General features: G+C 44.6%; 1 protein-coding gene across 1 annotated transcript in view; it reads left to right on the forward strand.

Moving 5' to 3' along the window:
* Positions 1-3,163, forward strand: part of Clcn4 (chloride channel, voltage-sensitive 4) — a 59,998-nt gene extending 56,835 nt beyond the window's left edge. The window contains exon 12 of the mRNA XM_013032194.1: positions 2,991-3,163. Within this exon, the coding sequence (XP_012887648.1) occupies positions 2,991-3,081 (91 nt within the window). The 3' untranslated portion in view covers positions 3,082-3,163. The remainder of the gene's footprint in view (positions 1-2,990) is intronic.
* The last annotated feature ends 19,505 nt before the right edge of the window (positions 3,164-22,668 follow it).

Below are 22,668 nucleotides of genomic sequence, written 5' to 3' on the forward strand. Positions count from 1 at the left end.
ATGGGAAGGGGAAACAAAGGAGGAGGCTGCAATGCTTGATAAGAAATGTACTCATTATCTTGCCCATGTAATTGTAACCCCTCTGTATGGTATTCTCACACACACACAAAAACTAGGTTCATCTAAATCACTGTGTGTGTTCACGCATGCGTGTGGGTGTGGATGTGCTGGGACTGGGACTTGAACTCATGGTCTCACACCCTTCCTTAGCTTTTTCTTTTGCTTAAGGCTGACACTCTATCATTTGAGCTACACCTCCACATCTGGCTTTCAGTTGGTTAATTTAGAGGTTTTGAACCTGATCCTTAGATCTCAACCAGCTAAGTTGCTAGGATTTACAGGTATGAGCTACTAGCATGTGGCTAAGTCACTTCTATATACCTTTTTAAAAATATACATTTTTTATTAACATTAGTGATACAGGAGGTTTCATTTTCACAAGTCCAAATATGCTTACAATGTACCTCGATCAGACTCACCCCTCTGTCACATTCCTGCATTTCCTCTTCTCCTCCCAAACCATCTCAACAGACTTCCATTTTCACACATGCATATGAAGTATTTGGATTATATTCACTCCGGCACCCTCTCCCTGCCATGAGTACCCCACCCGGTGGCAGGACCTATTTTATATTCCTGTCATGCATTTGTTTTTGTTTTTTGGTGTGTGTGTGTGTGTGTGTCTGTGTGTCTGTGTGTGTCTGTGTCTGTGTGTCTGTGTGTGATGGGGCTTGAACTCAGAACCTGCACACTGTCCCTGAGCTCTTCTGCTCAGTGCTAGTGCTCTACAACTTTGAGCCATGGCTCCATTTCCAGTTTTCTGGTGGTTCATTAGAGGTAAGAGTCTCATGGACTTTCCTGTCCCAACTGGTTTTGAACTGTGATGCTCAGATCTCAGTTTCCTGAGTAGCTAGGATTACAGGCGTGAGCCACAAGCACCAGGCAGCACAGGGCTGTTAAAAAGGCAATTCAAGTTCAATTAGGGCAGAACCCTAACCCATCAGGACTAGCGTTCTTATAGGAAGAAGAGGCCCAAGGAGAATCTGTGTACAGAGAAGAGGCCATATGAGGACATAGCAAGAATGGGCCTGTGACCATCTGAAAGCCAAGGAGACAGGCCTTTGGAGCAATTAGCCCTGCTGGCACCTTCATATGACACGTTGAGCAATGAATGTCTTTTATTTAAGCCACCTGGTCTGTGGCATTTTGTTCCGGCAGCCCAGGCTGATAAATACAGAGCGTCAGACTTGGCTTGTTGGGTTTGGTAGAGAAGCATCTGTTTCATTGGGTCTCTTTAGCTTGATAGTACTTTGATTTGTAGAAGTGGATTGAAAATCGTGAATGGCCATGGTTAAAGTCCAGGAGCTCAGAAGTGCTTCAGTGAGATCCTACCCCACCGTCCTCATCTCTATCCCCATTTAGGTGACCACTTCTTGCCCTGGCTAGTGTCTGGTATGCTTGTGTGTGTGTGTGTGTGTGTGTGTGTGTTGGTACTGGGGATCTTGAACTCGGGGACTTGTGCTCTCAGTTGGCTCCCACATTACTCAAGGCTGGCACTCTACCACTTGAACCATACCTCCACTTTTGGCTTTTTGTTGATTAATTGGAAATAAGAGTCTCACAGACTTTTCTTCCAGGGTTAATTTTCAATTGCTAGTCTCAGAGCTCAGCCCCCTGAATAGCTAGGATTACAGGCATGAGCTACCAGCATCTACTATGCTTTTTATTTTTAATTTTTTTATTGTAAAAATAATGTACAGAGGCCTACAATGCATTTGAAGGTCCCCTTTCAATGCTTTTTTCTCTTCTGAAGTTATTCCTGAAAGATGGAGGGAAAGAGGCAGTATTTATCATCTCTCTTACTGTGGCAGATGAGGGGACTAACATAACACAAAAATACATCACATTATCAAGGTGATTTAAGGCCCATGTGATCAGAGACAAAAAGCCAAACTTCCAGCCTGACTGGCCCACTAGGTGGGTCTGATTTGAATACTCCTTTGAACACTCATGGTGGTCACTGTTAGTAAAAGTTGAGTTTGAGAGCTGGTGGTGTAGCTCAAGTGGTAGAACCCCTGCCTAACAAGCATGAGGCCCTGAGTTTAAACTCCAGCACCACCTCAGAAAAGGTCAGTTTGGCTAACTTAACTTTCATTAAACAAAGGATGGGGTATTGCAGTTGTGTTTTCTGATTTTTCTTTGTTTGATAAGTCATCCATCAATTTATGTAGCCACAGAGTAAAAGCTACTTAGCTACGTGGTATTTCGGTGTGAGGCTGCTGCAACTTGCTTCTTGTGGAGTGCAATGGAGTGTGCATTCATTTGCAAAGTTACTTGGCAATGTGAATTCTCTTCTAGCAAATCTTTCACTTCATCCAGAGTTTCTAATGAAGTGTCTAATGAAATGACGAAGCAAGGGTTGTGGCAATGTCTGTTTAGTTGGACACTGTGTGAATGCAGGGAGGACTACTTACTTTTTCGTGTGGAGTCAAGCTTTGACCATGGGTTCTGTAAGATTTTTTAAATTAATTATAACCTTCAAATTGAAGCTTGTGGACTGGTCATTGTACTTTTACAGCCCGTGTAATGCCCGTGGGTTAACGCAGCAAAGCATTATTCTCCTCACACGTCCCACCCCATGTGGCTTGCACATGTGGGAGGCCCGTACATCCAGCCACCCAGATCTTTAAGTCTGGTGGCTCCTCTGTAGCTCGGAGTCCTTCACTGGGTCCTCTACCTCTGGCCGCCAGATGAAGAGAGTGGAAGTGTGTGTGGTGGTGGGGGATTTGCAGGAGACCTAGGAATGGCACTTATCACCTTCACCTAGAGACCATTGGCCAGTGCCCCCACTCACTCCACCCAATCATAAGGGAGTTTGGGAAACTTCACCTCTCTGTGAGCAGGTGGGTAAGGCCCTGGGGCTTAGGGACAAGGATGAGTCCTAAAAGACAGCAGGCTGACCTCTTTCCTCTGTTTTGTTTTCACTCTAGGAGACTTCTTGGCATCATCACAAAAAAGGATGTGCTGAGACATATGGCCCAGATGGCAAACCAGGACCCTGAATCCATCATGTTTAATTAACAACAAGGTGGCAGTTATTTCGAGCAAATCACTGGCCATATCATTTTGAAAGGAAGAACCAAATGACATGTTATTATCCCAACAAAGGATATCAGAAACAAACATTTTCTTTAAAAGGAAAGAAAGTGGAGACTTTTTTTAAAAGCAAAACTATTAATAAGTAGGCATTTGATAGCTTTAATCCCCATGAGTGGGTTTCCTCACGAGTTTCCTAACTGCTTTTGGGGCACGTGGGTGGGTGGAAGTGATGTGGATTTTTGCAAACGCCGAGTGGAGGATCTTTGCCCCTTCTACTCAAGGCTGATGTTTGTAACTTGAGAATACATGTGAAGCTTTGAGTCCAAAAGACGAAGGGGTGTTGGCGTGTCCTTATTTACTGGGTTCTGGCCTTTTGCTGAATCATAGTAAAAAAAGAAAAAAAAAACATTTGCACTTACTTTGTTGAAAAAGAAAAAGAAATCAAAGTTGTACACAGCAAGCATGCCCTGGCGGGGCTGTTCCTGACCATTCTACTTCTTGCTCCTGCTTTTGCCTGTTGTTTTGCTTCTTGGTTAGTTTCTGAACCAACATCAGAGGTGCCCATCATAATGGATATGAAGAAATCACGTGTGACCAGCATCTTGGGACTGGACAGTGAACTATTGAAGCATGCAGTACTCTGTGTAGTTTCCTCTCGTGCAAGGGGACACATCCTTACTTTGAGGGGACACAAAACTCATCATTGATTTGCATCCTTATTGGTGCATTTATTTATTGCTGTTGCCTGTACATTCTTGAATATTAATCAGCCCAGTGTTTTCCATGGTTTGTGGCCTGTATGCTCCCAGCTTGCTATAGTGTGTTTTAATTTCCAAGCAATGCAGTGTTGCTACTTATTTTTTCCCCTCAGGTCTTTTAAGATGAGGCTATGAAGAGGGCGAAGCATGTGAACTCTCAGTGAGAACTCCTCCAAATGGATTGTAAGAGAAATACTAAATTGATTCTAAATATGTTCCATTCTCCTCTCTGCGGGATGCAAACTGTCCAGTCTTAATCTCTAGGCATGTGCTTTCATACAAGCAATCACAGCACAGAAGGACAGAGTTACATTTTGTACAGCCAATTTAAGCATTGGACATCTTTGTATTTGAACTCAATGACCATTTTAGTCGGCACTTGTGTCTTTTCCATGGGAAAGAATCACCTGTTTTAGATGCGCTGCGTGACCTGCCCTGCCCCCCCCTCTTGCCTTTGCCCTTAGTCCCTGTCCCTCCCTTTTCACTGCACCATCTCACCTTCTCCCATCTCAGCGCCACTGGACACTGATGAAGGCACACATGCCCTTGACTGTAAATAACAGCAGCCCCACCCAGCAGCACCGGCTGAGTATGAAATTGGGAGACATCTGTCCCAGGACTGTGTCCCTTATACACCAGGGATTCAAATCCCACCTATTTCTTTTCTACCTTCCTTCTCCTCTGTCCTTTGACTTATTGCCTGCCTCATAGTTGCAAAACAGTTACCATGATGCCAGGCATCATCATGTATGCCTTCTACCTGAGGGGGAGTCAAGTATGTGGTTACAATGTGTATGGGCAGAAAGCAAAGCTTTCCCCAAGATGCTCAGCATATAACCACGGGCTGCAGTTCTGTCACATGGCTCGCTCTAGCTACATGTGAGAGTGGGAAGGAAAATTCGGAGCTACATGCATTACTTTTTGAATGAAACTTAGATTCTTTTAATAAGGGAGGGGGTTTGGTTCTTGGTAGGGAACATATCTACTAGATTAAATTCTACCATTGTGTCGCTGCTTTGCCCATCATGTCCTCTTTACTCTTTGGTTTTTCATACCCCCCAATATTCTTCTAACCTTCCATTACTCAGATTTCATATGGAATTCCCAAGCAGAATCCATTTCTTAACTCATAAGAATGATCATTTTTGGATAAAAACCTAGCTACAAGTGGATCTCTATGAATCTTCTTCTAGTTGTTATAAGAAATATGCGGTCTCTGGATTAAAAAAATTAAGTCAAATTATACTACAGAAAACTGTAGTTCCAGCTATGTATTGCTGTCATTAATTGGCCTCCTCCAAAATAAAATCAATTAGCCACTTTGGTATGGAAATAGAGAACTGAAACTTTGGTCTTTGAATGAAATTCGCTGTCTCATTTACAACATGGAGATATCGTCACAGATCCCAACATCAGTGTTGTTATTAGGGTTCTCACAGAACATGTGTAAGGGAGGCTAGGCTCTTCTGGACTGTAAATCCTAATGTGTTAAAGGTTGCTTCATGTAGGTCCCCTCGTTCTCAGTGGACCTGTAATGGAAGAGAGGCTTAGGCGAAACATGGCTTTGGATCATCCAGGAGACCCTTTTAGCAGAAACAAGTAGCTGCATAGAGAATAAAAGACAGTGGAAAGGTATTCAATGGCCCAAAGCAAGCCATAGCGTGCTTTTCCCTTGAGCAGATCTGGGAGAGGTCTAGCAGCATCTTCTCCACAGCAAGCCTGTCAGGCATGTGGGTTAAGGTAAGGATAGGGAGTCTGCAGTTGGAGGTTGCCGCAGCCTGCCTTCCTTCCAGGGAGCTACATGGCCCATGCGCACTGGCTAAGGTCTCAAACAAGCTCCCTGTTCCTTGTCATATTTTCCTATGAAAGTACCCAGGGAGGGACAGGGTATTTTCTGTATCCCAGTGTGAAACTTCAATCCACTCGCTTCTCTGATCTGATGAAAAGAACTGGGAGTAGAGATGACGGATATGTTTTGCAAGAATGTTTCCTTTTTTCTTTTTCAGAGCCAAAGGCTTTAGACAGCTATTGAGCTTCCAGGATTGTTTCTGAATCTTTTTCTTTTCTTTTCTTTCTTTTTTTTCTCCTTTTTTTCAGATCTGAGACTGGAACTCGAACTCAGTACCTGCCACTTTTGCTCGCTGGCTAGTACTCTACCAACTGAGCCATGCCTCCAACCCCAATTTTTTTTGGGGGGGATGTCTGGTCGTGGGGCCTGAACTCAGGGCCTGGGCGCTGTCCCTCAGCTCTTCAGCTCAAGGCTAGCGCTCTACCACTTGAGCCACAGCACCACTTCCGGCTTTTTTCTTTTTTCTTATGTGGTGCTGGGGAATGGAACCCAGGGCCTCATGCATGCAAGGCAAGTGCTCTACCGCTGAGCCACCTTCCCAGCCCCCCCCAATTGTTTTAATATAACAAAACACAGTGGGGAAAAAAACAAAAAAAAACCCAAACACATAGTAGAAATAATTAATGAGGCACACAAATCACCCAGTTCTTGCTCTCCCTTTCTATTACTAAGCAAATAGACTGTGAGACACCAAATAAAGGCAATCCCGAAGTGATGACATGGGTATTTTCTCCATGTTTTTCGCTGCATACCTTGAAATACTGCAGTTGAGGCTGCGAATGTGCCAGAAGGAAACCACCCTGTGCTCTGTATTCTTTGTTCTTTAGAACCAGGCTGTTTCCAAGTCTTTATTCAGCAACTTCTAAAGGCCTCTCCAAGGAGAAGACATGCAAACAGATACAGTTGAATCCTAGTAAGTCACAGACACTGGAGATTTAAGAGCAGTTTGTTTTATTTAGGTGAGAACGGATTGCTTTAAATTATCAACATGTGCATATTTTGCTCCATATTCATTATTAGATGCTGAGCAGGGAAACGAGAAAGCCAAGGAGAAAAACTATTGAATTCCCATATAATTGCGATATACTTCCACTTAATTTTGTATGGGCAGTGTTTTATCAGACCTAATTTCTAACCTTTGAAATGATTTATACACGGAGAGAGCTTGTATATCTGACTGGGGAAACATTAACCAGATCTCATTTTCACCGGTGCGGTAATAACTATTTATTTGCTATCCTAGGTGTGCTGGGAATGAGCCTATGTGTGAGTTTTATGGGATATATTCACACGGTGTCAGAATAATCACATAGCCACATGTCCATTTTTTAAAAATTGTAACACTGTGTAAATGTTGGTACCTTACTGGAAAATGTTTGAAGTCTTATTTTTTAAAATAAAGTAAGCGCTGCCTCAGTAAGCATGCCACAGAGGGAAGGGACGCTGATTTCACTGCATGGTTTTGCCAGTAGGTCCTCTAGAAACCTGGTTCTGGTGACATGGCTGACGTGTGCAGCCATATTGAGATGCGTGCTTAAGCTTGTCACATAGACTATGATACCAGTTTGGTTGGCTTCAATATACCTGGTTCATGGCTGAGCGAGCAATGACCCAATAAAAATTCAGACTAGGGCTCTAAGTTTCTAAACTCGTCCTTTTTTGGGGGGGGTCCGGTCATGGGGCCTGAACTCTGGGCATGGGCGCTGTCCCTCAGCTCTTCAGCTTAAGGCAAGCGCTCTACCACTGAGCCACCTTCCCAGCCCTAAACTCGTCCTTTTAACAAAAAATTCTGTTTACTATCTTGAGAAGCACAAGGGGTGAATTATGCCCATTCTTAGCAGCTTTTTTGTTATTGTTTTGAAGGTTTTCAACTTAAAGGAAAGCTTGAAAAAGAAAGGGGAAAGAAGGGAAAGAGAAAGAAAGTGAAAAGAGCCCACATATCCTCAAATTAGAAGGGATGCTATTAAAATAAATATAGGCAGAGAAAAGTCGTCTCTGCTTAGTAGAGGGAACAAGAAGTTGTGGAGGGGGGAGGGCAGCCCCAATAGAGGGGACAGCAAATGCAAATCTCTGACAGTGGAAATGTGTCCCTACTGGGTGCCACTGAGGGTAAAGCCTACAAGACCTGTTGGGGAGGGTTGGGGGAGGAGTAGGAGTATTTAAAGTCAGTTGGGTTTTCCTTTGGGAGGAGGATTGCCCTGAGGGCATGTCTCAGGATCTTGGAGGGCAGATGAAGGGCTAGAATTGAGAGCTGTGGTAGAATGGGACTTGTGCTGTTGGAGGGTGGGTCTGGTTGTGTGAGCAATAGTGAAGGCTTACTCCAGGCAAGCTCTTAAATTCTAGGTAGGTTTCCAAGGAAGGTTTGCTGGTGCGCTGGACGCAAAATGGTACCTAGAACCAATTGACCAAGAAGGGCTCGATGACACAAGGAGCTCCACTCTGGAAATGTTAACGTGAGAGATGCAAATTCAGAGTTCAGGGATATCAATGATGCTGAAATGGAAATCAAACCACTGGCTTATCAGTGCAATTGGAAGCCAAGACTGGAAACTTCTTAGTTCTAATGATGTCCTTAACAAAACTTTAATATTGTGTGTTCGGGGTATCACACACATGTTAGATGCAGACAAGACTGCACTTGAATTGCAGATTTATTGAGTCCTAGCTGTGTGACATCGTAAAAAGAATTGAACCTCTAAAGAGAACCTAGGTTTCTCCATCTCTGAAGTCTGAGCTCTTGCTCTCGACCCATTGACTTGGCTGTGAGAATTCAAAGGGCTACTCATTGAACAGTGCTTAGCATAGACTAGGGCCACGTGAATTTTAGATGTTATATTTTTGTCCTTTTATTTTTTTAACATTTTAGATTTTATTACTTATCATCTCTAGTTGTACAAAGGGGTTTCAACATTTTCTTTCTTTATGAAGCCCCCATTATTCTTAATTAGAAATTCGTTTACAGTCATAAAACTTTAATTATAAGAACCCACTCCCACAAAGCAAACACAGATCAGACAAAGTAAGCACAGATCAGGCTAATCAATCGTCCTTCTTTGAGACTTCTAAAATCATTTCTAAACCAAACAACCTTCCTCCCCCTGCAAATAAGCAAAACAAAACAAAACCCCTCAGATCTATTAAGGGTTGTCATAAACCTTACCGACTCCACATTAATGTGAAATTATAGAAAAGAAAGCAGTTGGTCAAAAATCCCATATTGGCTCAGGGAGAATAAAAGCATGTATGTGCATGGATACAGAACTAGCCATTGATTGCTTTGAAATTTACAGTAAGAGATTATGAAATACTAGAACGTGTGTAAATTGCTCATTTTCACACAGTATAAAACCTAACACCCTCCCTCCAGCACAGTGTTGAAGTAGAACCAAGTCTATTAGTAGAAACGAAAGAAATGCCTTTTGTGGGCCTTGGATATTTCCCTTTAACATGATGTAGTTAAAAGCTGGTGGTGTGGGGGAGGGGGAGGGGGCGTGTGGGTGAAGACCATCAGTCTTTATTCTGGAAGCTTAGCTAAAGCTAAGCAGAATGGCCTTGCAAATAGAAGTCTGGGTCATGTGTGGCCTTTCTGCATTTTCTGGCCTTTTGTGGGTTGAGATGGGACCAGAAACTTCCATCCCGGCCTCAGGCAGTGAGCAGGCTGAGCCCAGTGCCTGATCTGCCTGTCCTTAAGGCTCTTCCTCAGCTCATTGGTAGTTAATTGGCTAGAAAGAAGCTACCAGATGTGGAGGTAAATAGGGAGCATCTATTTTTGGCAGTTCCTCAACATTGCATTTCATTAAAGAAATGGTGGGGTTTTTTCTTTCCGAATGAGCAATAAGCAAAGAGCACCTTGTGGGGATTTCTAAGCCCCTTCAGTCAGGGTTTGGCTCACACAACGAAGGGAGCAATTTATATGTGATTCCAGCGTTTGTTATGGAACACATATTTCAGAGATTAAACAGCCGTCCTCAATCCAAACAGATTCTGTCAGCGAAATTGAAAACATATCCATAAATTCTCGGCCCGCAGGCTGCTTGGTGGGTTGGGTCCAGAGGAGGCTCCGTGGTAGAACATTCTTCTGCCTTCTCCAGGACCCCACGGTGAGTTCACACACGTGCACGTTCAGGGTTTCCCCAGTGGGAATGGAAGCGCGCTCCGTTTTGACGCGCAGGTTTCGTTTTCTGCCATTTCTCAAACTTCAACCTGTTTCCAGGAAGGTATTTCCGGGAATGGCTGCTGGGTGGCTAAAGATCAACAAGGAACTTTCTCCGGGGAGTTGCCACGCCGAGTTGCTGCGTGGGGCAGGCGTGTCTCCTGGTTATTAAGAAGCTGAGGGCAAGAGCAGGGCTGTGCGTAGAGGAGAAGCGGCTCACCAGGCTGCAGGCTACCTCGTGCCCGAGGACAAGTAGGTTCTGTATGAGGGGCCAGGAGCTTTCTTTCCTTTCCTGTTTTTTTTTTTTTTATGCTGGTCTTGGGGCTTGAACTCAGGGCCTACCTGCTGTCCCTTAGCTTTTTTTTTTTTTTGCTCCAAGTGAATGCTCTATCACTTGAGCTACAGCTCCAGTTCTGGCTTTTTGATGCTTAATTGGCGTCTCACAGATGTTCCGGCTTGAGCTGGCTTCCAGCTGATCATCAGATCTCAACCTCCTGAGTAGCCATCTGCACCTGGCTCATGAAGTTTCTTTCCAGAATTTCCACCCAAGTGCCCTGGGACCTTTGCGAACTATAGGGCAGAGGCCTTTCCTTATACTCCTTCAGCAGTCTGGCTGTGTGCCCCGAACCCGCAGTAAGAGCCAATCTGTAGCCAAGAACCCAGCTCTACTGAGATCTGCACAGGGCAAACCTGTGTCTTCACCGTGTCACTGATGTGTGCCAGAGTAGCGTTTAGCAAGGGCTGCTTTTCAGGACAGAAGTCAGAATAAGATGCTCTCCTGAGTTTACTTCCAATTCTGAGAGGCAATGTTCTCCACGATTTTCCCACTCTCAAAGGAAGAGTGGGGTTGGATGCAGGGATCAGGCCACTAAAGAAGGCTGTCCTGAGAAATGAGGGGGAGGGAAGGTGGGCAGGAGGGCTCTGTATTCCTTCTCAGCCCCTGCTTTCCCCACAAAACTCACCTGCTGCATGAGGCTCTCTCAGACATTCTCAGCTTGGGCTAGAAGTGACAAGGGAACCCGGATGAGTCTTTCTGGTGGCTAAGTGATGGGGGAGGGGTGGTCAAACCCTGTCTCCTTCTCTAACTGAATAGAAGGAAGTGCTATAATTTACCAAGCATGGAAATAGGCCAGGCAAAGAAAGAGGAACGGTTACATAGATAGCTATAAAAAGTGGTGGACATAACTTGTGGCAGATAACATGTGGCACATTCTGGTGTTTCTTGTTCCCAGCATGCCTCAGGCTCCTGCTCAAACACTTCTTCCCATAATGCCTTGAGTATCCACTCAGCATCAATGAAAAGAGCCAGGGCAGCACATACACAAGCAGTCAGCGCAAAGCCCAAGGGAGGAGATGGGGGCGGAGCTCTGTGCAATAAAAGCCAGCCTCTGAAAAGACTCTCTTGGGCTCCTGTTTGTTTGGGAGTCCTTTGGGAGAGTCTCGCTACTTTGGGGGGTTTCCGTTCCCTTTCAAATAAGCTCGCTCCATCTGCTTTAAACTCTTTCCTGCTTGTTTAATTCTTTCGTGGGTGGAGACCATACTCTGAGATAGCAGCAGAGGAATATCTCTTCTGTGTTTCCTTTGGTGAGGTCTTCATGGAGCGAGGTGACAATCCCTAAAGTTAAGCGAGGAGTGATGGAGAGGGCCGGCCTGCCAGCCTGCCTGCCTCGGTGGCTCCCCTAGCTGGGAGGAAAAGTGTGCCGAAAAGCAGTCATTTACTAGAGGGAGGTGGTCACGTCTGAGAACTTCACATTGAGCCTAGGAAGATTGTAGCCGTCTTCTCTGGGCCTGAAGTCCACAGGAATTGTTCATTTAGAAGCAAATGACTTCCCTTTTACCGGTCCAAGTGGCCTCACGTCTTTCTTTCCCAGTCACCCCCAGACTCAGGCCAAATACACAAGCATAGGCAGAGATTGCTCTTTGCTTCTTAACATCCTATTAGAAAGAATCCCAGCTGTTCCCTTGAGTGGACTTTGAATAGGTTTGTGTCTTTATTGGAAGATTAGAGGAGTGATAGGATAACTAGAGCATATGGCCAAACTGAGCCTGCACCTGTTTTAGTAGATCTCCTTTACGGGAATGCAGCCACGCCTCTCCATTAATGTATTGTCTGTGGTGGCTTGTTAGTTTTTAGCTATGGCTGCTTTATGCTACCTTGGCAGAGTTAAGTAAATGCAACAGACATCTGGCCTGCATAACCAAAAATATTTATTATCAAGTCCTTTACTTTAGAAGAAGTTTACAGCTCCCTGACTTAAGAGTAAGTTCGGCTCACCAAATCACTGAAGAGCTACTGAAAGTAATTTCATTTTCTTACACCAAGTGGAACACATGAAGATACACTATGAAATCAAACAGGAAGGGACATGTATTGATGGAAAAAAATTTGATAAAATACTTTATTATCCTCTAGGTTTCTTAAAAGCTTAACTTGGGACAGCAATACCAGTTTTGACTTAGGTATTAGCTGAGGCGTTCTGGTCTTCTGTTAAAATATAAATGTTTTCCAGTAGGAACAATGACACGTAGCATTTGAGAAGCATGGGGTCCTTTACAAAGATTCTATATAATTATTTATGTTTATTTGTCTCTATGATTCTGGGAGGCAACAATTATACCCATTTTTAGAAGGCAATACTGTGACTGGAGAGGCTGAAGCACAGGAAGATTGTCAGTGGATTTTAAAGAGTACGGATATCTTAGAGCCCAGCCTTGGGATTCTGAAGTTGATCTTGGGTGAGGGTCTATGATCAACTTTCCTTTTGCTTTTTTGACTTTCTTTTAAAAAATTTTTATTGTAAAGGTGGTGTACAGAAGGGTCACAGTTACATAAGTCAGCTAACGAGTACATTTCTTTTTTTTTAAACAGTGTTACCCCTTCCTTCGCTTTCTCTCAGTCCTTCCCCCAAGTTGTATCTTCATGTTCAACATAGGGTCTAGTGAGTATCACTGCTGCATTTTGCCATCAACTTTATTAATGGTGGCCCTATGATTCTGATGTGGGTTCAAGCCTGAGTACCTCTGGGCTTTATGTGACATGAAATTGACATAGCGGGGCAGTGGTCTGGTTTGAGAGAGCTCAATATTGACTCTCCTAGGTGACTTCAAGTCCAGAAATATCTTCCTTCAACACAGCACCTCAGCAATAATTAGACTTGGAAGCTAGCTGATTGGTCCAACCTGGCGTCTGATAGCATATAGGGGTTATCCAGCCATTGCTTATTAGTACTAATTCTCTACCTTATCCTGGGCCTAGTAAACCAAAAGACCTGCTACAGCTGAGGATCCACAGTCCTAATGGGGTGGGAAAAGCGGTAGAATTCTGCTAGAGATAAGATACTAAAACAAACAGCCGCACATGTATCTGTGCACATGCGCATGCACACGTGGGCGTGCGCGCGTGTGCATGCGTTCGCGCGCGCACACACACACACACGGGCACATGCGTACTTGGAATGGGCACTGCCTCTGAGAAATCAGTCTTGGGTATGGAGAGGCAGAATGCGCTTGAGAGGCGATGGGGAAAGCTGAGTCCACAGCTGAGTCTGGGGAAGGAGGAGGAAGCCGGAGAAAGGGCGTCAGCAGTGTCTGGAGATGCACATGTGCAAATGTCCCGTGTCTGTGCGCAGCCCTGGGGTACGAACAATGACTTCTGTGTTCCTTTGCTGTACTGGCATGTCGGGGCATTGTTTTGTTCATTTCATTTTATTTTTGCATTTAAGAGTTTGGGGGGCTTTCTGAAATCAAGCATTTGTGAAGATGAACATTCTTGTGTGATTAAATGAGCCCGCTTCTGCTTGGAGCCAAAGTCGCATTCTTTGCTTCCATCTGATCCCAGGTGCTCCTTTTTAATTGCATTTTGTATGCGACTGTGCAGCCCTCCCCTTCTGGAGAGGACTGGCCCCAATCACTCCAGTGCCTTTGCCCCTGCAGCTGGGACTTCAAAGGCCCCAGGAGTCAGACTGTAATGTGAGCTCCAAATTGTCCCCAAGACGGAACCCAGACGGGCCTGGTCCGTCCAGACTCATCAAGGGGAAGGAGTACCCCAATGTGGCATGGGGGAAAGAATGCAGCCTCGTCCTCAGTCTCTTCGTCGAGCCTCTCTGCCCAAAGCACCGCGGCCTGCCCCCATCTGAAAGCCCACGGAGACATGCATAATGCAAGGCAGCACATTGGTCGCCCAGAGTGAGGGGACAGATGCATAAGCCCGGGAAAAGAATGTTTCAAGCAAACGTTCACAGCACCAGCTGCCAATGGGAGAAGAAAAGCAGAGAGAGAGACTCCCGCAGACTGACATGGGAAAATATAAACAATGATTACAGGCTCCGCAAAGGGGCTGTTGTTGGGTGAAATCACATCATCTGATTCGGGTTTTTGTTTTTGTAATTACTGGACCCAGAGAATGTTTAACTGTGAAGCACATGCTGTTTCTAAAGTGGGTGGGGCCGCGCAAGCTGGTGGTGGTTTCAAGTCTACCCTTTGACATTCCAGTTGGACTCCAAGAATCACTAAGAACAGGCCCCGCTTTAAATAGTAGTTTCATTTTAAGTTCCAAAGCACGGCGGTCCCTGGAAGCAGATGAGGTGACTTGCACTTCTCTTTTCTTTCTTCAGCCTGGAGCTAATACAGAATATTGACTCCTAATGTGTAAGTTCTGGCAGACAAGCGGGGCTAGCTTTCTTGAGCAATCTGTAAGTTTCTCAAGGCTAAGGAGCTACGTCTCCATTAGCTAGCTTCAGTGTTAGCACTAGTCTTTTGTGTATTGATGACTACTGATATCCCTTTGTGAAGGATGGAAACGTTCTGCAAGCCTATTCTTTAGCTGTGACCTTTTAGAATAAATCAGGAAAATCATTCTTACAGAGTTTTCTGGACCCATGAAACATTTCCCCCAAAGAGACCCATCTGCCATTGTGTAAAATGTCACCTAAAGCATTCGATGTCAGAAGAAAAGGTGATCAGCTTGGTGTTGCATAGTGTGAACAGGGCTGCTTAGTTGAGAGACCTTGAACTTCCAAAGAATGAATATGAAAGTGGAGCCTGAAGACTCCCTGCGCCCGGGCCTAGCTTTGATCAACTGAACCTGCAAAGAAGTATGGCAGGCTCTAAATGCCGCAGAGACTTAACTGCTCAGGAAATCCACACCAGTGACTTCACTGAACGTGTCACATCAAAGGGGACAAAAAAGGTCCCATTGACTAGGAAGTTCTTTCGGTGTTCAGTGTTGAGAGAGAATGGAAATAAGATTAAATTTCAGTATTTCTGGATTTGGTTGCTCGATTCTCCCTTTAAAATACAAGAAAGTTGAAGTGGTTTTATTACATTGGTGGAAAAATATTCAAAAGTGACATGTAATAACTAGGTCTGAAGGGAAATGGAACGATAGTTATTATTAAGAGTGGTGGTTTAAAAGGCTCTTTTTTAAAGCTATGATATCCATGATGGCTGCAGTTCACCAGCACAGACATTTCCAAAAGTAGATTCTGCATTTGTAGGGATGCTCTTTGCAATATGACAATCCAAACTATGTTTCTTTGGTGTATGGAGTATTTTGAATTAAAAGCACTTACAGAACAGCAGGTGCAATAAGATCATACTGACCTTCATTCTATTTCTTAAAAGCAGGAAATGATTTTTTTCCTTGTAGTACAAAGGAATTTATTCATTGTGATATTTCCATACATGGATATATATCTATATCTACATCTATATCTATATATATTGAGAGAGGCAATTCTTGATAATAGCTTTGATTTTGTGTGTGTTCTTTTGTTTATAAAATTCTTGTCAGAACGTTATAGAAAAATGTGAGAGGGAGTGTGATAGAGGGCTGAGATTGGTTGGAATACATTGTAAAACATGTTTGGAAATGGAATGATGAAATCCCTTCTCTATGTAACTAATGTAAGCTCATAAAAAAAGTGAGAAATGAAATTCTTGACTGGATGAAGAGAACAAGAGATATCCTAATTTTCACTCATTCCTTTCTATTTCTTCTCTTTCTTTCTTTTTTTTTTTTTTTTTGGTCGGTTGTTGGGCTTGAACTCTGGGCCTGGGCACTGTCCCTGTGCTCTTCAGCTCAAGGTGAGCTCTCTACCACTTGAACCACAGCTCCATGTCTGGTTTTCTAGTAGTTTATTGGAGATAAGAGTCTCATGGACTTTCCTGCCCGGGCTGGCTTTGAACCGCAATCCTCAGATCTCAGCCCCCTGAGTAACTAGGATGACAGGCGTGAGCCACCGGCGCCCGGCATTCCTTTCTATTTCCATGTGTACTAAATGTCTTGTATGTAATGAAGTCAACCTACGGGACACGTCAGCAGTGTGTCTAGCTTCTGTGGCTTGGTGGCCGGCTTGGGTACATTACCTCTGGAGCATGTCCTTCTTATATGAAAAGGAGTAACTTTCGGATTAGTGATGAGAAAAGGAGACTAAGGCAGTTCTCTACAGACCTTATTCAAATCATGATTGAAAGCCCCACCACACAATTTAGTCACTTTTTCACAGCCTACTCTGGTTTTTCCAATTCAGTGTCTAAGTGATAGACTAACTGCTTCCTTAGCTCTTCATTCCTTATGAGGGCTCCAGTGCCTCCATAAAATTCCTACTAGATAAATCTGTATGCTTACCTTTTGTTAACCTAGCTTGTGTTAATTTAATCCTTGGGCTCAGCTGGAATCCTCATAGGATTGAAGTAAAGGTTTACTGCCTGCCCCCCCCCCCCAGCTTCTTTCTCAGGGATTCAAAGAATCTAAAGGAAAAAATTGAGAATTATATTGGTGGAATAAACATATTTATAAAATATGGTATTATATTTCATAAAGAATCCTATGTGCACTGGAGCATTTCATGCTACTATCAAACACTTGCACCCCACTTTGAAGCTGCTGTCTTGGTGGATGTCACCACTCGCACTGTGTCAAGGCTGTGAAGCTTCTGGTAGCCCCTTAGATCTGGAAGATTCCATCTTTAAGGCTCCTAAACCTAAGCCAGCAAACACTTTCTTTCCATTCTTTTAGTTGTCCTGAGCCAAAAAGTCATAATTCACTCAAGATTGACTTACAAAATACAGAGACACCCTAGTTGCTCTTCCTTTCCTCTCCTTCCTTTGAAGCACCTAGTTCCATCCCACTATCTCTCCAGTACTTGAGCTAAAATATACCATTTCCCTCTAGCTGCCTTGGATTCTCATTTATTTGGAAGGAGCAATCACAAATTACATAAATAGCTATTCACTAAAACCCATCACTTCTGATTGTAGGGGTGATGCATTTGTGAAAACTCCAACTTCACCCACTTGGGACTAAAGGTCTGAAAAGACTCCACTTAGAACTGTGTCTTAGAGAAGTCTTAGCGGGATCTGATTTAGGATCATATCATTTCTGAGTCTATCTTTACAGAGAGAAAGTCCAGTGAAATGGACCTATTGATGAGCTTTATTGTTGGTATAGGATGGATATCGTTTTGAGTCGAGGTACGACTATTTCCTAGTTGTCTAAACTTTGGCAAATCATTTGGCCTCCCTAAACTCAGGTGTGAGTGATGTTAATTCATCAATCTGTGCAAGCTTGCTGAGCACTGGAACAGAATGATGCTCACAAATGTGATTATGGCAGTGGAAGCTGATGCTCCTCTTCCTATGCTTACAGCTAGACTATATTTCCCAGCTTCCCTTGCAGCTATGGTTTTAGCCAATGGTATAAGAAATGAAGCACATAAACCCCATGTAAATCTTGTACAATCTTCCTCTCTGCTAGGCTAGAATGGAGATGATCTAGTGTTACCTTGGAAGCCATGTGTTGAAGATGGCATTGTTACTGCCAGCCTGGGTCTCTGAAGGACTATGGAGAAGGAATTTCCAGTGGCCTGTTTACCTGCACAATACTGGAACGTGAGTAAGAAAATGAATCTTTGCCATATTGAGTCATTTTTCACTTCAAGGTCGGGTTATTAAAGTAACCTACTGAGATGATGCCATCATTATCGTTGGCAAATTCCTAGAAGGCTGGGCAGTAGTGGGAACAAGCCAGCTTATAGCAGCTCACAAGAGCTGAAGGTTACACTTGCAGCAGTTTTATAAGTCATTTGATGTCATATTTCTTGTTTAAAATCAGTTATGGAGGAATATTTATGCCACAAAAATTGGTAGATGCTACTAACCCGGCTTCTCTCCCTTCTTCTCTCCCTTGCCGCGTTTCACTGGCAGGTAATATATCATCCCCTCTTGGTCTTATCCCAGAGCTTTATAACCTAGTGCATTGGATCTTTTGCAAGACCCGCAAAGTGTGACTATGAATCATGGTCAGACTTGAATAAATTAAAAGAGGAGACAAGTTGACAGAGTTAGAAGGAACATGTAGTGAGGGCTGAAGAACAGTCTAGTGATTGCCCTTTTCAAATAGGCCTAGGGAGCTAGGCCTGGAGCTAGGGAAGTAGTTTCCTGTCTTGGATTTCTAGAACATCTCCGGTCTTCAACTTATCTCTATTCCTTGACTAGTTGTCACTGGCCCAGGAGCAACTGGGTATCGTCTGAGACACCGTGGTTCTTCCTTCACTCCCCAGTACTCCCCATTCACAAGCACCAAGGAAACATCTTGTTCCATTTCTGCTCCTGTAAGGCAGCCTGAGGCCAGTACGGGGAGGGGAGAGGGGCTTGTCTCAGTCTGGTCTCTTCCAATAGCAGATCCTGAGAGAGTCAAGTGAGGTCATTTATTTGGAGCATGATGACAGGAAATGGCATGAAGGAGTAGAGAAGACGTGCGAAAGGGAAGGCAGTCAGCCAAGAGGTCTGATTCCCGTCTCTTTCGTTGTTGGTCAGTGTAATGCCATATGCCTAAGATTCCTGGAGAACCCCCTTACTCTACCAGGAGTGAGGCGATGCCTCCATTGGGACCTCTTGAGCTCAGCTGCCCTTGGCCATGAGTGCAATCATTGATTCACCTTGACTTCTCTGTGCATTGATGACCTTTCAGAGCAATCATGTACGTGAAGACAGATTGAAATCACCATCTCAAAACATACACAACTGGAGGGGACTTTCCTTACGATACAACTTGACTAAGACTACCATGGGTTCAATACATGGTTTCTTACGGTAGAATGCAGCAGAGCCAAACCCTGGATAAGAACACCCAGAAGGTCCATTTAAATCTCTCTTCTCTAGAGCTGGAGAATAAATTGGTACTATTTTTAAGTCCTAAAATCTGTGGTAATTTGTCACAGCAGCATTGTGAAACTCATACGTGTTTAAGGTTTATTGGTTATGGAGCTGGGAAGGTGGCTCAGTGGTAGAGTGCTTGCCTTGCATGCCTGAGGCCCTGGGTTCGATTCCTCAGCACCACATAAGCAAAAAGAAAAAAGCTGGAAGTGGCGCTGTGGCTCAAGTGGTAGAGCGCTAGCCTTGAGCTGAAGAGCTGAGGGACAGCGCCCAGGCCCAGAGTTCAGGCCCCATGACTGGCCAAAAAAAAAAAAAAGGTTTATTGGTTGTGTATTTTTGAGGCTACTATACATCTTTGAGTTGCTTTTCACGGGATACAAGGTCACTGTGATATCTGGTTGTCTTAGTTCAGTGATTCTGGGAACTGGCTTTGTGGATTAACTGTAACCAAATGGAGGTCTGGGTCAGCTGCTTCTCAGGCAGCTCTCATTAGCTGCCTGGCAGCTTCTCAGGGCAGGGACCCTAACCTCACGCCTAGGCAGGCTTCATGGTAGCCTCGTGCTGGAGGGAGATTGGCTGTTGATGGCACCCACTGATTGTGGCCCAGTTATTTCTGGCTTAACTGCTGCTTTTGATTACTTGCATTAGTTTTTGTGGCTAATCCTTCATCCAGATAATTAAAAATTCTTTTCCTGAGGACACTCTGTTTTGAGGCACTTGGAATCCTAAGGCTTTGTACTTCCACTCCTTTGGTATTTCTTTCAAAGCACCAAAAACTTTATGTTCTCCATCTTGGTAGGCTAATTTGTGAATGTGCTTTATTCTGAGCACTTTTTGTTTGTTTGTTCAGTCCTGGGGCTTGAAGTCACAGGCTGGGCACTGTCCCTTAGCTTTTGTGCTCAAGGCTTAGTGCTCTACCACTTGAGCCACAGCTCCCCTCGGAGCACTTTTGTTGGTTACATTTTGGAAACTTGGTGAGTATACCTTGGATCCTCGCTTCTTAACAGATGAGGGCCCGAAGTCTGGAGGTTTGATGGCCTAAGGAAGCGCCCAAGGCTCCTGCGTGACACAGCTGTAGTCTGAAAGTAGACGGCCTGAGGCCCAGGCCGTACTTAATGCTACTGGAAATGGCCCTGAGTTTGTTCCCAGAAATAGAGCTGAAGTTAGCATCTTACTTGAACTGGTAGTGGAAGAGACCAAGAGTCAGGAGTCAAAAGCAATCCCTCTGTTAACTGTTGTGCTTTCTCTTGGATGCGTGAAGCCTCGATGTTGGCACAGTTGCTCCCTCATGGACACTTCAAAGAAGTTCCTGTGCATTGCTCTGTGCTAGATGCTGGTGGCTACTGGCGATCGTTGGCAGTCCATGGCTTGTGGCAGCATCATTCCATGTCCGCCTCATGACTCGCCATACCCTCTCCGTCTTTGATCTTGTCTCCCTCTCCTTTCTCTTGGAGGGACATTTGTCTGTGGATTTAGGACCCATCCCAAATCCAGGATGAGCTCATGCTAAAATCTTTAACTTGATGACCTCTGAAAAGACAAAGGCTGTTTCTGTATAGGGTCACATCCACAGTGACGGGGGGCTTGGGACTTAGATATGTCCTTTGTGGGGCTACTACTCAACTTGATACATGACTAAAGGCCAAGGATGCTGAGGAGCATTCTCCAATGCCCAGGAATGCCCTGTAACAAAGGCCAAGGGGCCTGATTCTGCCCTGAATGAGAAACTCCACTGAGGCTGGGAACAGTTCTCACTGTGCCCCAGGCACTCTGCCAGCCACCACGGCCCGTGGGACCACCTGGTGTGGGCAAAACAGCCAGCTGCCAGTTGCCACCTCCAAGTTCTGGAGTAGGAATGGTTCTTTCCAATGTGTGGAGGCTATTTGTGCCCAGTAGGTGGCATTCAAGGACCCCAGATGACTAAGCCTGGGGTGCAGATGACACAAAAGGTCAGAAAAGATACAAACCCCAAAGTGTATGGATTCAGGCCCTAGAAATCACTGATTGCCACGACGGTCTTAAATGCAGACTCAATCAGAGAAACCTCTGATTTTCCAGCATAAGCTCTTAATGTTTCCCCCTTGGCCAGCTCCTCTTAACCTTAGTGATCAGCTAACTCATTTTGAAAAAGTGTTTTATTGGAACTTACAAGTTTTTCGGTTGAGGGCCAGGTAATAAATATTTTGGGCTTTCCAAACCTAGAGGGAAACAGGATACCCTGTAGGTTCTGATGTAATAAGAGAAAGGAGCGCAACTGCCTCCCCCTGTTGTGTTCGCCTGGGGTGCCCGGCTCTGGGTGGTGGGCAACTTTGTGCCCAGCTGCCACTTTGTGCAAATTTCCTCAGGAGGAAGTGTGACTGAGCACAGGGTGGGGCCTGGCTCCAAGGGGAGGGGCAGCTGGTGAAGGGGGTTAGGGAGGCTTGCCATCTTGATCAGTTTTACTCTCTGCTATGGGGACACCAGGTCCTGGTATATGCTTTTGTTTCTCTTGGCGATCTGGGAAGTTCTACTTGGGTGTCTGGCTAGAGGGCTCCAAGACTGCTTGGTGCCCAGAATTGTCAATAGCAGAAGCCTCTGTGTGTGGATCTGCATCTAGATCTGTACCTTTGATGACCAGTTTAACCCCTAAGCAGCAGCCACTGACCTGGGAGGCAGGAGCAGAGGCAGAAATAAGGGTAGAGGGTGATGCCCTGGCTGGGTCTTCTGGCCCACAGTGCCAGCCTGGTCCAGCAATGGTGATGCAAACACAGGCTGTGGGCTGCATTTAGATCACAGGCCATAGTGTGCCAGACTTTGGTTTGATCATATGACAGATACTCAATGAGTCCCTTTTGGCTTGACAAATGGTGTGTATCATTTGTGAACAGTCCATGTTGAAAGCACTAATAACCATCTGACACCCTTGTGCCACGCCAGTCCTTGGGTTTTATAGCGAACACTTCAAAGCCCAGAAACATAGGCATTGCACAGTTTTCCTCTGAAAATTAATAGGTAGGATAAAGAAATACCCAGGAGCAGGGAGCCTAAAGGAAAGTTTTTTCCCCCTTTGCACTTTGAAGTTTTATTCCTCTCCTCTGTGTACACCCGCAACCATCTTATTGGAGTGCATAATCTTGCAAAAACACAGCACTAGAGATTAGGTTATATTGCTTCTGGTGATAGATATTTTTGGCAAACGAATATTTGGAGAATGATGAGCAAATGGGTTTATATTGTCTTTTACTATACAGTTCCCAGAGACAAATATTAGAAGCAGCATGTTTGGAAAGCATAAAAGAGCAGTGAACTCTAACATCTGAAAATTTCAATGGCATGAACCACGTACCACACAAGTCAACCCTGTGACAGTTACAATATGGATGCACTGGGTAGGACAAAATGCCTTCCCAGTCGAGCCTCAGAGAATTGTCTGCTTTCCCAGTAGTGAGCAATGTCTGACAGTAAATATTGTTGCTTTGCATAGAAACGTCATCATCAGGCCTTCTCAAAAATGACATGCACTGAGCACCAGTGCCTTACACCTTCAATCCTAGCTTCTCTGAAGACTGAGATCTGAGGATCATGGTTGAAAACCCCTGGGCAGGAAAGTCAGTGAGACTTTTATAGCCAATGGACTAGCAAAACCGTGAAAATCACCAGGCACCAGTGGTTCA

This window comes from Dipodomys ordii, unplaced genomic scaffold (genome assembly GCF_000151885.1).
Source record: "Dipodomys ordii isolate 6190 unplaced genomic scaffold, Dord_2.0 Scaffold150, whole genome shotgun sequence".
Taxonomy (NCBI): Eukaryota; Metazoa; Chordata; class Mammalia; order Rodentia; family Heteromyidae; genus Dipodomys; species Dipodomys ordii.